Source organism: Anopheles bellator, chromosome 1, assembly GCF_943735745.2.
Source record: "Anopheles bellator chromosome 1, idAnoBellAS_SP24_06.2, whole genome shotgun sequence".
Classification (NCBI taxonomy): domain Eukaryota; kingdom Metazoa; phylum Arthropoda; class Insecta; order Diptera; family Culicidae; genus Anopheles; species Anopheles bellator.
Window position 1 is genome coordinate 4,972,267 of NC_071285.1, and position 14,527 is coordinate 4,986,793.

At 52.6% G+C, this 14,527-nt stretch overlaps 4 protein-coding genes across 4 annotated transcripts; 2 read left to right on the forward strand and 2 right to left on the reverse strand.

Moving 5' to 3' along the window:
• The first annotated feature begins 1,849 nt into the window (after positions 1-1,849).
• Positions 1,850-2,940, forward strand: LOC131205327 (exosome complex component MTR3-like). Its single transcript, XM_058197389.1, has 2 exons — positions 1,850-2,087; positions 2,149-2,940. Exons 1-2 carry the CDS (start codon positions 1,922-1,924, stop codon positions 2,904-2,906), a joined length of 924 nt encoding a protein of 307 aa, XP_058053372.1. The 5' UTR covers positions 1,850-1,921; the 3' UTR covers positions 2,907-2,940.
• LOC131205329 (splicing factor 3B subunit 5) lies at positions 2,937-3,314 on the reverse strand. Its single transcript, XM_058197390.1, has one exon. The coding sequence runs from the start codon at positions 3,222-3,224 to the stop codon at positions 2,967-2,969; it is 258 nt and encodes an 85-aa protein (XP_058053373.1). The 5' UTR covers positions 3,225-3,314; the 3' UTR covers positions 2,937-2,966.
• Positions 3,315-3,820: 506 nt separating this feature from the next.
• LOC131205388 (venom serine protease 34-like) lies at positions 3,821-10,199 on the forward strand. The gene is made up of 7 exons (XM_058197502.1): positions 3,821-4,272; positions 4,364-4,972; positions 8,371-8,663; positions 8,942-9,202; positions 9,267-9,369; positions 9,456-9,907; positions 10,020-10,199. Exons 1-7 carry the CDS (start codon positions 3,933-3,935, stop codon positions 10,197-10,199), a joined length of 2,238 nt encoding a protein of 745 aa, XP_058053485.1. The 5' UTR covers positions 3,821-3,932.
• LOC131205325 (venom serine protease-like) lies at positions 5,016-6,588 on the reverse strand. Its single transcript, XM_058197387.1, has 5 exons — positions 6,468-6,588; positions 6,170-6,390; positions 5,888-6,100; positions 5,717-5,822; positions 5,016-5,644 (listed from the first exon to the last, which is right to left on the reverse strand). Exons 1-5 carry the CDS (start codon positions 6,493-6,495, stop codon positions 5,016-5,018), a joined length of 1,197 nt encoding a protein of 398 aa, XP_058053370.1. The 5' UTR covers positions 6,496-6,588.
• Positions 10,200-14,527: the final 4,328 nt, after the last annotated feature.

Sequence of the window (14,527 nt, forward strand, 5' to 3'; positions counted from 1 at the left end):
TTGCGTGGTGCGTGAAACGTTTTGCTGCAGACTTTACACGTGAATGGATTTTCGCCGGTGTGAGTCCAGATGTGAATCTTAAGCTGGTATGTGTTTGAGTACGTGGCGGAACAATGAGGGCATTGGTGTTTTTGCTTGTTTCTTTGCACATTACGATTAACTTTGGAGCGCTGCATTGTAGACGCTGCGAACTCTGTAGCGGCGACGATCGGTCGCTGCTCGTCACCTATGGAGACAGATTGAATACCAGTGTGTTCTGGTTTTTCTTCACCATTAGGATCCATTCGATTCAATGTAGGGCCTTCGGCTGCATACATGTCACACGAATTGTTTTGACCTGAACTTGATGCTGGGTTGTCAGGATTCGTGACGGTATTTCCTACCAAAGAAGTTTTCCCTTTGACATCGAAAGGATCCGTTTTGAGAATATTATGCTCATGTTTCAGATCTGCATCGTCCATTGGTTCACGTTTCAAAAGTGTCTCCAGCGATTCTTCTTCTGCCTCAAACAAGTCGTCATGATGATTATAATCGTATGCAACACTTATCTGTTGTGAATTAGAAACCGTTTGACTCGTCTTATAATCTTCTTCCGAATCTTCGGTGGCAATCTCAGCTTTGATCCACACCGTTTCAACGCCATCGTTTTGTTGTATGTTGCCGTCAGGCTGCTCCACAGTTGTTTCGGAACCGGTCAAATGGGTGGTGTCCACTTCTTCCTTAAGCCGTTCGATTTTTGCATTATTTGGAATCCATAACGAGCGCAACTTATCCAGAAAATCCAAGCGTGATTTGCAGGCCGAACACAAATACGAGGGAAATTCTGGCAATAGTATCATCTGAAAAAGGAAGGAGCATGTCACAACCGTAACGTTGCGAAATCATGAGAAAATTCATTTTTAAGAACGGCATATTACCTTAACATTTGTACAGGAAAATATTTGTTGTGATAGATATTCGCTTCTTTCGTCGGAAGTGATCGGCTCCAGAGCGCCATCAGTTGACAGACACTTTCGACATATAGCCGTGGTTCTAGAAAGAAATGCGTTATTACATTTATTCACTCTTGTTTGCCGTCAACTTACTCGGCCGAAAATAAAGCTTTAGACGGTTTGGAAGTTGCCATTTCGACTCCAACAGTTTGTTACAGAAGAATGTAAAATTGTTCGTGCGCTGATTGTTTACCAAACAAAGGTTTCCTTCCAATTGTCAATCGTCGGCGTTTGACAGCTTCGATCACAGTAGGTCGCGGATGCTGTGAGTTATTGAAGGCTGTCAATTTCTTCATTCGAGCTATAACGTTCTCAACGTTATAGAATCTTGGTTTATTTCAGTTTTTATTAAGAAATTTAAAATATCTAAATAATCGTTAAGCAGAGCTCTGTTTCTATGTCAATTGTTAGGAATGTTGTTTTCTCCTATCGTGTGTCACAACTCTCGATCTGTTGGAAACTATTTCGAATGATTGAATTGACAGCGTCTGTTACTCACAGTATCAGTGTGTGAACGGTACCGTGTGTGTGAAAAGATTTTTTTGTTCATAACAACAGCAAATGGCAAAGATTTAATGCACTGATCATTCCTTTCGTGATACATCGCATCATTCAGATATATCAAAATATTTGAGCGTATATATATTATTTGTTTTAGATTGTATTTTCGGTTTGTTTCATTAACCATCGATGCGAACGTTGACAGCTGCATTATGTTTTTGGCCGAGGCGTGAACGGTTTTGCATTACCAATTTATTTTACGCTATTTTTTACGCTTCGTGTGGCCTCCCAGTCAGGATCTCTGTCAAAGCCGGCGGAATTGTTTTCTGTTTGTCAAACTTGGCCGTAAACATGTGCATGAGCGGCAGAAAGGTGCCGTGTTAAGAGGTAGAGTTTGCCGCAAAGATTCGGACCACGCACATACAATAATGCCACAGGATACGAAACGGATAAACGGGCCGGAAGGCTCCACGTCGTATGTAGCTTTCTGCAAGGACAGTGCAGCGGAATGCTTTGAAGAACGATTGAAGCAAGCCATCGGGAAAGGCGACACACGCGAAGATGGGCGCAGCATAAGCGAAAGCCGTAAATATTGTAAGCTCACGGGGCAATTTCTCTTTCCTGTTATATTTACTGATGAGAGTGTTATTTGCAGTTGCAAAGATCGGCGTTGTGTCCACTGCAAAAGGCTCAGCGTACATTGAGCTGGGGAATACGAAGGTCATCGTGTCGGTATTTGATCCGCGGGAAATACCGAAGCAAAGCAAATTCTGTGGGGTCGGCGAACTGTACTGTGATTTCCGGTTTTCTCCATTCGCGTCACTGCAACGGAAAGCACCACAGCCGGATTCCCGGGAGCGTAGCATGGCCACGGCCCTGGCCAGCGCTTTGAATCCGGCCGTTTGCCGGCATCTGTTTCCGAACCTGCAGATAGATGTGTTTGCAAACGTACTGGAGGACGATGGGTCAGCACTGGCGGTGGCGATAACGGCGGCCGGGTTGGCACTGGCCGATGCGTGCGTTCCTATGTTCGACATAGTGGTAGCCACTAATGCGGGCATTGCGGGCGACCGCGTCTTGGTCGATCCGACGGCGGAAGAAGAGCGCCTGTGTGAGGAAGGATCAGGGCTGGAAAACCACGGGCTAGTGCTGCTTGCGAAGCTACCGACGCTTGACCAAGTGTCGGAAATACGGCAGCATGGTAACGTTTCGGTTGGCACGCTGTGGGAAGCGTGTCGGCAGCTGAGTGGGGCCTGCGGTGAACTGATTCCGATAGTGAAGTACGTTTTGGTTAGTAAGGTAAAGAAAAGGCTGCAAGAAATCGATATCGCAAGCGACGAGGAGGACGAGCTAGAGACAGAGAAGCCAAATGAGGAAACGCTTGGCGTCGCTTCAGTAAAGGAGGAGCGATGATCGAGAATAAAGGCAACGTACACGTTCGCAATCGATCGGAGTCCATCGGACGAATTTATTTTAATCTTCCGGTTTTTCCGGCGGAGGACCGCACGGTTGTAACATTTTCTCCATAATGTTGAAGCGAATCCGTGCTTTGGATTCGTTTTCGGCCACCGCAAAGTAGCTCAGCATATCGTAGTGACCCAGGTAGGTTGCGAGCGAGTCCCGGTGTTGGTTCGTTAGCCACTCGTACTTCGTGGTGTCCGCGTGCCCCGTCCCGATGTATTTGCTCTGAAGGTGCTCCAACTGGCTGTGAATGTTGTAGCGGTCGCCCATTTTACTGGCCTTATTATTGCAGCCGATCGGCACTAACTTTTTTTAAGAAAGCAGATTCCACGAAGTCGACGCTAAGCCTTCTAAGTGTAAACATTGTCCGCACTGACAGACAGTGTCTGACGGAAGTAAGAGGACGTCGTGCGCTGTCGTGCAGCGCCACCTGCGGTCGATGGCGCAAACTGCCCAGTACCGTTTAAGCATTTCTGTTGATTAACAAACGGTTTTAAGGCGTTGACAAAAAGATCAGAACTGGTAGGTGAACGCGAGATCACAACCGACCACACGCTCCTTCGCGCCACTCCGTAACGCATTTGTTTGTATATTTTTAGCGCCCACGATGTACTTGCTCCAGTTTAGGATGGACTTTTATCGGTCGACCTTGTTGACTCAGCTGGACACCGCACCTAGTAGTTGCTGAATTGCGATGCGCCGCTTTTGCTGGGGCAAAACAATTCCCTCCACCGGTCCCCAGTCATAACGATGCAGCTGCGGGTGGTACTAACGTTGATCGCTTGGGGCTGGCACGACCAACCGTTGGCCTGGGCCGATTGGTTCGATTCGTGCGATCGCGAGTTTCAGCTGGCCAGTGTGGCCGACGTAACGCTGAACTCTCCGTTCTATCCGGCCAACTATCCTCCCGGCAGTTCTTGCCGGTTCGTGGTCCGTGCCCCGGAAGGCTACGTTATCCAGGCGACGTGCACGGTCAGCATGCCCAGTTCCAACGGGGACGGTTCTTGCTCCACGGATTTCCTGTATGTCTCCACCGAAGGTTTCACGTCACCGGTGGGAAGCGAATTTTTCTGTGGCCGCGGTTCCGTCACCCGTCGGTCACTGTTCAACAAATTGACCATCTCGTACATTTCGGCCGGGTCGACCGATTCCGGTTCCTTCACGTGCCGGCTGGTCGTGCAGCAGGCACCGTGTGACTGTGGATGGTCCAGAACGGCCAAGATTGTCGGTGGGGTGGAAGCCGCCGTGAACGAGTTCACGTCGATGGTGGGCCTGCTAGACCCGGCGACAGCGAACGTGTTTTGTTCCGGAGTTATCGGTAGGTACAGAGAGAGAGAGAGAGAGAGAGAGAGGAGCTGCTCCCAAACCCCAAAGACCGATCCCGATCTCGTCTCGTCTCGTCTTCACAGTCAGCTCCCGGTACATTCTGAGTGCGGCGCACTGCGGCCAAGCCGTTCCGGACGTCAGCCGGGTTTCGGCGCTGGTCGGTGACCACGATTACCGCAACGGGCTGGAAACGCCCTACTCGGCAATCTACAATATCGAACAGATTATCGTCCACGAGGCGTATGACGAGCGGACACGCGATAACGACGTATCGCTACTGCGAACGGCATCCGCCATCGACTGGAATCGAGCCGTTGGCCCCGTCTGTTTGCCGATCCTCTACCAGACCTACAGTTTCGCCGGCCTATCGGTGGACCTGGCGGGCTGGGGCACGACCAGTTTCGGGGGGCCGATGAGCATGGTGCTCCGGAAGGCCACAGTGCAGGTTCTGGCAAATAGCGACTGCTCCGCGCCGTACCTGAACGATCTGAAGCTGTGTACGTTCGCGGCGGGGCGGGACTCGTGCCAGTACGATTCGGGGGGTCCTTTGTATCTGCGGGGGGCGCAGAGGATGTATACGATCGGTATCATCAGCTACGGGTCGGCTTGCGCCGGAACGACGCCATCCGTGAACACGCGCGTAACGAACCAGCTGAACTGGATTCGCCGACAAACGCCAAACACCGAGTACTGCGCCAAATAAAAGACCCCGGTTTTGGTTGGCTTCGTTCTTATTTACTGATAACAGTAACTCCACTCGGGTGTACTCGTTTGAATCCACGCTAGGTAGTGGAGTACGTTCGTGTTGACACTCGGTCGGTTGGTGGCGCACGCGATTCCGTATCCAATCGTGGCCACCAGATACACCCGACTGTTGGCATCCGTATAGAACAGAGGGCCACCGGAGTCGCTCTGGCAGGTGTCCTTGTTCGGCGTCAGCGTGCACAGTTGCTCAGTGACCGAAAAGTTGGGATAGAGAGCGGCGCACTGTGCCGCACCGACCACCGCGAGACCGACCTTCATCGGAACGTTCGACTTTGGAGCTCCGTAGTCCAGGGTGCCCCAGCCCACCGCCTCCAGCTCGATGCCCACAAACGAGGCTCCGGCGTACTTCAGCGGCAGGCAGACTGGTCCGACCCCGGCGTTGAACAGGATCTCCGAGCGCGTGCGTACGATCGCGATGTCGTTCGATCCGCTAGCGGGATCGTAGTGTTCGTGGATTTTGATCGATGCCAGCAGCAGGAGGGCCGAGTAGGGTGTATCGCTGCCGGTGCTGATGTTGTGGTCGCCGACCAGCAGGCCTAGGTTAGGCAGTGACCGGCCCATGTAGCAGTGCGCAGCTGTGAGGGCGTGATAGTTCGTGACTGTCGATGATAGAGAAGTTGATCTTCTGAATCGGATCTTTGGCCCCAGAGGACGACTGGGCGGCTACTTACTGACGGTGGCGCCGCAGAAGATTCCTTCACCGCCGGTTCCGTCCACCAGTGCGGCCATCATCGGGAACTCGTTGACCAGCGTTTCGGCGCCATTGACGATCTTTTTCTGGACGGGGAAGAGAACGGACCACGTGATTGTAAGATTGTATTACGAAGTACCGTGGGACGGACCTTGCGACGCATGCCGCACTGGCAATCAATTTTGGTGGCCGTACAGTAGAACCGCCCGCCGTTCGTCGCACCGGGCACGAGCAGCGCCAGCACCAGCTTGCTGGAGGACGATTCAACCCCGAGCGCTCCGGTTCCGCAGTAAGCTTGTCCATCGGCCAGCTCACCGTGGCCGCTTCTGGAGACCACCAACCGATCGGTGTTGCACGAGGGACTCTAGACAGGGGCGGAAAGGAGGACCAGTGTTCAGAGTGTCAGCCAAGCTCGTCCGGGCCGGGCATTTACCCAGGGAAGCGTCACGTCGCTGCAGGACAGCGCTATCCGGGAACCTTGCGTAGTGCTTAATGTCCACCGGCACTGGGTCTGGCCGGCATATGACCCACCGTAGTTGGGAGAGTAGATCGAGTACGATACACCGCTGGCCGCCAGCTGGAGGGAGTAGTCACACGCCCCGTACTGTCCCGCAACCGTCCGAAGTGCTGCGCTCAGCACCAAACACGTGGCACCTGCGTGGCGTGCGAAGAAATGGACCGAAACGGATGAAACGGGTCGCCCCTTGCTGACCGATCGATCAGCAGCTTACCGAGGGCCAATTTGATTTCCATTTTCATTTGCTACCCTCTTGGGCAATCCGTTGTGCGCGCACTGGAGAGCGCGAGATGCGTTCTTTTGCGTTTATACGAGACTTCTGACGCCCGACGAAGAGCGTTCCGGGAAGATAACGGGTCAGATAAGGCCCGGATCGGCGGTCCAGATCGGATGCAGGTTTATGATGGCCGGCCAGTAGCTCCGCTTCCCGCCCAGTGATAAAACGAGCAAATTGATATCGGGCGTAGAAGGTGAGCTTCTCTGGTCAGGGATTGAAACTTTGTGCTCGTATTGTCGAGAAGGTCGACATTCCACAAAATAAATTATCATGTTCGGGAGACCCGGTGAGATAATTTTGCCCGGTCCGGAAACTTCGGTTACCTTGAACCATGGAGGGATGCGATCGCCATTTGGTTTTATTTTTATTCACCCGTTAAGCACCCCTTCCTGAGCACGGTGGAGTTTCGTTTCGGCTGCGAGGCAGGGTCAGTGTTTAGTAGCGAACCAATCGAGCGGAAAAACAACGGACAGGACTTCGTAATGAAGTAGAACAGAGTTCTTGTAGGTGTCGATGTGTGTGCATCGCAAACAAATGGGACTTGTTCGTAAACAGATAAGGCGTTTCTTAAAATTTCTGACACCGGCCCAGGTGGCCAGTAGGGTTCGGGGTTGGCCCGTTTTGCATATCATCATACGTGTGGTGTGTGGTTTTAGCAGTTGATTGTTTAGTGTTTACCCACCCGGGCGTTACGGTGCCGTTGTTTGTTTAGTAAGTTTTCCATTTTTTCGCTTTATGCTTCGTCGAAGGTGCCGCCCATATCGTGCCGTTGCCATAGCAACCATTGAACAGCACTTTGCAGAGCACGTTATGTAGCGAAACACAGTGCGTGCTGCATACTTTTAGGGGCAGTATAAGGCGGCACAAATTGCAACGATGAAGCCTAAATATAGTCAATATAGACGCTGCAGTTGCCCGCCATGGAAATAAAGTATTGAGGCGCTGAGTGAACTTGGCCGGCAATGATTTAATTGTACGAGACCACAAATATTGGATTACACTTAATGTAGGATCCCGCCTCATAAAAGCCCACACGAGGTAAGCAACAACAGCAAAGATCTGCTGTTTTGTTATTATCAGATTTAAATCCCGAGGAATGGGACGCCGGAAACGGAGCGGGAACTATGCGTTCGCGTGTGGGAAGCCACTAACCAACCCAATGGGTTGGACGAATGCTAATTAATAGCGTTTTTAAATGTTTCGGTTACTGCTGCGTTGTGGAGCGTAAATGATGGCGGTGCAATAAAAATCTCGCCCCGTATCGTTGCGTCGCATTACGCCGTTGGACGTGGTCATGATTTATGAAATGGCCGTGCACCATTTTCATCGCCTGCGCTTCCTTCCAGTGGTGGGCACCGGAAATGGTTGCATCGAGTGCTCCCTCGCTTTAAATGCCCGATGCCGTACGATTAATTCACCGTGCGAACCACAAAACTCGGGTTGAAAAAATGCTGACACTATTCGAGAGGGGGCGCAATGAACGGCCACTGTCAACGCCGGGAACCGATAGGCTTAGCGGTACCGAAAGCCGAACCGAAAGTTTCAGTTCTAAGCCCCAGACTTACCCAGGGCGCCTGACAATGTCACCCGTTCTCGGGGTGTTGGGACGTGCGTGCGATAAGGCGGGTTCAGAGGGGTTCAATTTTCGAGTACGTCAATCAAAAACTAATCAAAAAACCACCAAAAACAGGTATCCACGGTGGGCTACAGTGTGTAATCGAGTGCCACCGACCGGCCCCCGGTTTGGCGGGGCGAATATTTATGCTTCCGGGCGCGTCCCCTATATCGGTGGTGCTGAGGGCTCCGTCGTGTGTTTCGCACAAATTGGATCGTATTTAAGTGTGCAAAATACGAGGGCGCCACGTTAGTCGTGTGATGGGTCGTGACGCGATGATTCTTAAATTGGTGGGCTTCGTCGTCGTGTTGGCTGCGCTGGTCAGCCGGGTCCACGGTCAGTGCTCGTTTACGCTGGACATGAAATTTGGCTCCACATACCAGATGGTGTCACCGGGTTATCCGTCCAACTACCCACCGAACGTTCAGTGCACGTACGTGATCCGCGCCCCGTACGGCTACCGGATCGCCCTCGACTGTCCCACGTTTCTGATCCCGAGCGTAAGGCCTACCGTTGGGGCTAAAGAACGGGATGGTGGTTGGAATGGAGCCTCTAAAATGGGGAGCAATTACTTATCAATCGAAGGAGTCCGTTCTGAGGAGTGCTATTTTGACAGCACAATGTTTTGACAGTTCTCTTCATTCGGTGGCTCGTCTCGAAATTGTGTTGCTACGATACGAGCAGATCGTGGAGAAGTTTCTCAAAACATCCCAGAACGGACTACTAAGATTGCTGTGCTGCAATCTTTGCGATAAGTAACTCGTTCCGGTCGTGAGATGCCAGTGGAATCAGAAAGTTTCGTGGTCTCACAAGAAGTAACGTTCATCTCCTACAACAGAGCACCAACTGCCAGCTGGACTCGCTGAAGATCTCGCGAACCGGCCAGATGGACCTTGGCGACGCGTACACCTACTGTGGACTGGGCACGTTGCAGGAGAAATCGGTCGCCAACAGGATGACGATCCGGCTAACGTCCGCCGCGACCAGCTACGGCGGTAAGTACTCCTGTACGCTCAGCATCCCGGAGCAGAGCTGCGAGTGTGGCCGGAAGAAAATGGTAAGCCGGTTCCGCTTCCGGGTTCGACCCACCGACACTCAGTCCCTCTCAACCTCTTCTCTAGCGACGCATCGTGAACGGCGTGGAAACGGCGGTGAACGAGTTCCCGATGATGGCCGCCCTGATCGATGTGAAAACGAAAACTATCATTTGCGGTGCCACTATCAGTAAGTAGAGCCGCGGCAACCCGCCCCCACCAAGTGTCACCTCTGGCTCTCTCTCTCTCTTACTATTTCTCTTTGTGGCTGTGAAGTTGCCAATAATTATGCCCTCACGGCGGCGCACTGTTTGCTGCAGCGAACCACCAACGACACGGTGCTGCTGGTGGGCGATCACAATATCAAAACCGGGGCCGACACACCGTACGCGCAGGTCTACGTCGTCGCGCAGCTGCTGGGCCACCCCGGGTTCACCATGAACCCGTCCCGGAACGACGTGGCGCTGGTGCGTACCGAGCAGCCGATTCAGTACAACGTAGCCGTGGGGCCGGCCTGCCTTCCGTGGCGCTACACGAGTCAGTCGTTCGATGGGGCCATCGTTGAGGCCACCGGCTGGGGGGACCTAGACTTCGGGGGCCCTCGGACGGACGCACTGCAGAAAGTGAACCTGACGGTCATCAGCAACAGCCAGTGCTCGCAGCGGCTCTCGACCACGGTCCCGTATCAGCTGCTCTGCACCTTCGCACCCGAACGGGACACGTGTCAGGTGAGTGCGCCCCGGGCCCGTCTTGCCTTGGAATTTGGGGTCCGGAATCGGGGATATCCGGTTCGATCGAGAATGGCCAGTACAAGCTACCTTCCTGCCCTCCCCGTAATAGGCCGACTCCGGGGGGCCATTGTTCTACACAAACCCGTCGACCGGGCTGCTGTACAACGTGGGTCTGGTGAGCTTCGGGTTCGCCTGTGCCACCGACAAACCGAGCGTTAATACCAGGGTCACCGAGTTCCTGGACTGGATTATGGTCAACAGCCCGGCAACGTTTTACTGCTTCCACTGAGCGGTTGGTGCTGCTGCTGCTGCTGAGATGCCGAAGACGATGGGGCAGATAACGAGGGCCAAACCAAAACTCCGTAAGCCCCGGTCCCGGTCCCGGTCTCCGTCCGGTGCTAAGGTAAACCGGATTAATTCCACAGCACACTCGTTGAAGCGTGAAATATACCGAAATTGGAAAGCGAACGGTTGGTCGGCTTGGGTTGGCCTCCTGTTTCCCGGTGTCCGGTCCGGTCCGGTTGTTGCGTTGTTACAACCGGCTTCGACAGTTGTCGTCCTGCGCCCGCGCTCACCGGCAGTCCGGCTGCGGAAAGATGACAAATTGTGTTTCTCCTAATTTTATGTAAAATAAATTCAACTTACCGCGCCCGGGACCTGGCGTATCTGCGGTGCAACGCGCGTGGCCCGTTTCGTGCGCCCGCTTGTGGTGCGCCCGACGGCCAGATAATGGCCACGGACTGGGCTTACACAAGAAATAAATATTAAAACCAACTGCTACGGACAGACTGGCCGGCCAAAGTGCTGGGTGCCGAGAGTAAAGGCGCGATTTATGCACCACTCGCCGGAGGTGGTGGCTGGCAAGCCGACCGGCCGGCCGGCCGGTTGCAGCTGTAGTGGCCGTCGTCGTCGTTGTTGGATTGACTTTTTGCCACCACCCAAAACACGCACGCCCCGTCGGCTGGCAATCTGGTGGGATCGCAAAATGCAAATCCCAAACGACCAAACCGCGCGCGCGGCCAAGCTGGGATGGGATGGGCCAAGTTTTCGCATCAAACGGCCGGGTCCGGGGCGTTGGGCCGCAGGATCCATTTTCTTTTCCGATTTCCGGACCGGGACCGGGAGCGCTGTTTTTCGGGGCGTTTCGGGCGGGCTCGTACCGGAAGCGAGGCAGTTCCTGCCTGTTCTTGTCGTCCGGCGGCGGCGGCTGAAGCTGTGAACAAAAATTGTAATGAACAACAAAAGCCTCGGTTGGCCTGGACCGGGCACGGCTCTCGCTGTGGCCGTGTACGAAAAGTGACATCCTGGTCCTGGAGGCCTGGGCCGGCCACCGACGCCATCGTGATGCATGTGGCGTGTAAGTTTGCGATCTGCAACTGCGCGAGGCGAACGTCGTGCCGACGTGCCGAGTTTTTATTTATGGCTGGGAAAAGCCGGGAAGCCGGGGTTGGGTTTTTCTCGCGCGTGTTCCCCGGTGCGTGAGTGAAGAAAAACCTTCCGCAGGATTTATTGCAGATTGTAGCAACCGGACAAGGGGGTTTTTACACGGCCCGGCCTGCCGGCCGACCGACCGTCTCGATGCATTTCAATTGGTCCCGGGTCCGCCCGTCCGTCGCTGAATGCCTGGAAGGGAAATCTCGGCATGCCGGTGGGCACTAGCGAATGATTTTAAATCATTCATCTCGCTGCTCGGCGCCATTGTTTCATTCCGTGAGCCGAGCGTAAGCCGGGGCTTTTTCCGGGCAAGGGTTTCCCAGCTTCCCTTTGGTGTGATAAGAATATTTTGACAGAAAGTGGTTAACGAAAATCGCCCTCATTTTACAGGCGCCCAGGTCGTGCGGAGCATACCTTAAGGCCATGCGGGAGGGCAGCATGGCAGGATCCGGCATCATTCTGCCGGGTTCCGGAATTTATCGTTTTCATTAGTCCGCGAATCCGGAGCAGCGCGAATGGTTGTGAATTCGGGGAAAAAGTGGAGCAACTAAAAGAGGGAAAATCGTACACAAACACACCGACACATACGCCTCACGGGACTCTTGAAAAAAGGGTCGGTCCCGGAACAACGCAATGGCGCACCATCTCGGTACGCCCACAGCCGGCCAGAATCGTGAGCCAAAGATGATGAATATTTTCGGAACGGATTTAGAATTTTAAAGCAACGGTTGCGTGTTTGTGGGGGATCGTGATTTTCACTTGTTTTTCATCCATCGACATTCATTGTTCGGCCAGCCAGGGGAGACGGCCCCTGTTGATTGTGTCCATCAATGCCATGATTTGTTATTCTACGCAATGGCTTAGATTTAATTTCGATTTCAATATTCGGTCGATGATCGGAAAAGTTCGGAAAACGAACTTATTCGCTAATCGTAGTAGGTATCGGACAAAATGTCAGCTGTCGGCGGTTCAACGTCCCCATAGCAACCACTGGAGTAACCACACAAGGAGTTCAATAATTTGTGATACTGCGTTCAGTGAAACAGGAACAGAAGTATGTTACTTGAGATTTATTATCGTGCGCCATTAGTGCGCCATTGTCCTGATTCGACGAAGTGTGTCGAGAAATCCCTCAATGAAAAGTCTGTATACTTATCGCTGCTCGAATGACAACATAAGTACTCGACATGCAAACTAGTGCTCGAATCTGCTAAAATTCTTCAATATTTTACCGCAAATTTAGTTATAGACAGGACTAATAATTGTTAATCCTTTCATTCTATGTTTTCAGCATGCCGGCGAAGAACAGTGACAACAAGAAGCCACAGGAAAGGATACACAAGTTTGATGATCCTACTTTTAAGCAGCTTATCCTTGATTGATAAGGTAAGTGAAGAAGCACTTGAATTTACCGGTACGGCTGGTGAGAATGAGCTCAAAAATACTCACTGATGAGAATGTTCACCTCACTATCGAAATCGTTCAGATCATTCAAAGTATGGTAATTTAGTTTCGCTTTTAACGGTTCCGTGTCATTCCCCGAAAGAATCGCCTTCGGGCGGTTCGTATCGGTCCCGAGACGTACCGTGTTCCGATATTACTGCCCCAATTAGGCATTTTTCGCCTGTTTTAGTTATGAACGATAGGACGCGCAATTTCCGCTAAGGATGCTCGTGGGCGCACATCAAAAGCTGGCACGCAACAACAACAATAACAGTAGCAAAGCGAAACATGGCGCTGCCTTCGAAGCGTACCGAAAGTTCCGCCAATCCGCCGATGGTTAATTAATTTTGTATTCGGCAAATCAATTACCAAAAGGTATACTGCGCACAGATCGCGAGACTCCCAAGGGGGCCGCTGCTATCGACAGAGAGCAGGGGCGTCGGAATACACGACAGCACTTTTGAAAACAGAATTATCCTAATCGGGGTGTGCCCCGGCATAGGGCTTCGGCAAACATTCAACGTCGGAGGTCAACTGCGGTGAAAACTGCGCAACGATCTTGCGGACCGTCAGCGCACCATTTGGCTTCATTTGGTCGTCATCATTAAATTGTCGTTCGCCGATTTCACCACTGATGAGGTCAACCTTGTCGAGGTGTCCACAGGGTGACGGAAGTGGAGCTCTGCGTCATTATGGGGTGACTCCGGTGAAATCCTGCCAACCGGTGGGCTGTGTTGTTGGCGATCATTTGGTTTGCTGATTCACACGATGGCTTACCACACCACACACCGAATCTCCCGGCGGAACATCAAGAATCGTTGCCCGAGTCAGTTCGTCTTGCCCGGCCCTGGCCACACACGAAATCGCTGTAAAATCGGTTTGCGACCGAGCTTTACATTGGGGCCCGCAAGCCAGCCGCGAGGCTGCCGTAGAGGTGTGTCGGACCGCTGCTCCTTTGGCAGGCTGGGGCGGCACAATTTCATTACGTTCCCCAGGGCGCCCGCCGTGTGTAAAATATCGTAATTACTGTGTGGCCTGGTCACAATTTCCATCGGTGGGCGGCGTGGGCGGTGGAATGTTAAATGTTTCGGTGGCGCGTCGGCGTTCGGCGGTTTTTGCCCTTTGCGCTTTCTATTCTTTCGCGCAGTCGAGCGAAATCTCTTTTTAAATACCGGCCGACATTTTGTGTCACTCCCGCCCCCGGCAACGGTGTGGTTATTGTAGCCCCCAGCCAAAATTAAAGGGCATCCGCGGGTCGGCACGGTACTCGGTGGCCCTCCGGTTGTTCCGTTAATGGATTAAATTGAAATAAATAACACGTGGTACGCGTGTGCGCAGGGTTCGCGTACCAATTCGGAGCCCTTTAATGGATCGGGGGCACAATAAATCGGACTGCTTTAAATTAAGAGATGAGCACACATCCTTCCGTCCGTCACTCCGGACTGACTTCCGGCGTGTGCATCGACGTTCGCCGGTTCCACGATACAGTGCCAACCCGCGTTCGCTTCCCGGAACGCGCCTCCGCATGTGTTTTGATTTACGCGAGATAATTAAATTGAAATCCGATGGAGAGTGTGAGAGAGGGAAAGCAAATTTAATTGTTTCCTTCCTCGTTTCGCACGCCCGCAAGGATGGGTGGATTTTTCCCCCATTTTCGCGCTGTTTCATGCACAAATTTGTGATTTTATCTCGACGCGTGTGGGGGCCGTTGAGTTTGTAAAAATTTATGGGCTTTTACCG

Coding starts and splice junctions, on each gene's coding strand:
- LOC131205329 (XM_058197390.1), bottom strand. CDS start 3,224: ATGGGCGACCGCTACAACATTCACAGCCAGTTGGAGCACCTTCAGAGC.
- LOC131205327 (XM_058197389.1), top strand. CDS start 1,922: ATGCCACAGGATACGAAACGGATAAACGGGCCGGAAGGCTCCACGTCG. Junction 2,088..2,148: donor AAGCGAAAGCCGTAAATATT/GTAAGCTCACGG, acceptor TGTTATTTGCAG/TTGCAAAGATCGGCGTTGTG.
- LOC131205325 (XM_058197387.1), bottom strand. CDS start 6,495: ATGAAAATGGAAATCAAATTGGCCCTCG. Junction 6,391..6,467: donor GGAAATCAAATTGGCCCTCG/GTAAGCTGCTGA, acceptor CACGCCACGCAG/GTGCCACGTGTTTGGTGCTG. Junction 5,823..5,887: donor AGTGCGGCATGCGTCGCAAG/GTCCGTCCCACG, acceptor TTCCCCGTCCAG/AAAAAGATCGTCAATGGCGC.
- LOC131205388 (XM_058197502.1), top strand. CDS start 3,933: ATGCCCAGTTCCAACGGGGACGGTTCTTGCTCCACGGATTTCCTGTAT. Junction 9,203..9,266: donor AGTGTGGCCGGAAGAAAATG/GTAAGCCGGTTC, acceptor CCTCTTCTCTAG/CGACGCATCGTGAACGGCGT. Junction 9,908..10,019: donor CCGAACGGGACACGTGTCAG/GTGAGTGCGCCC, acceptor TCCCCGTAATAG/GCCGACTCCGGGGGGCCATT.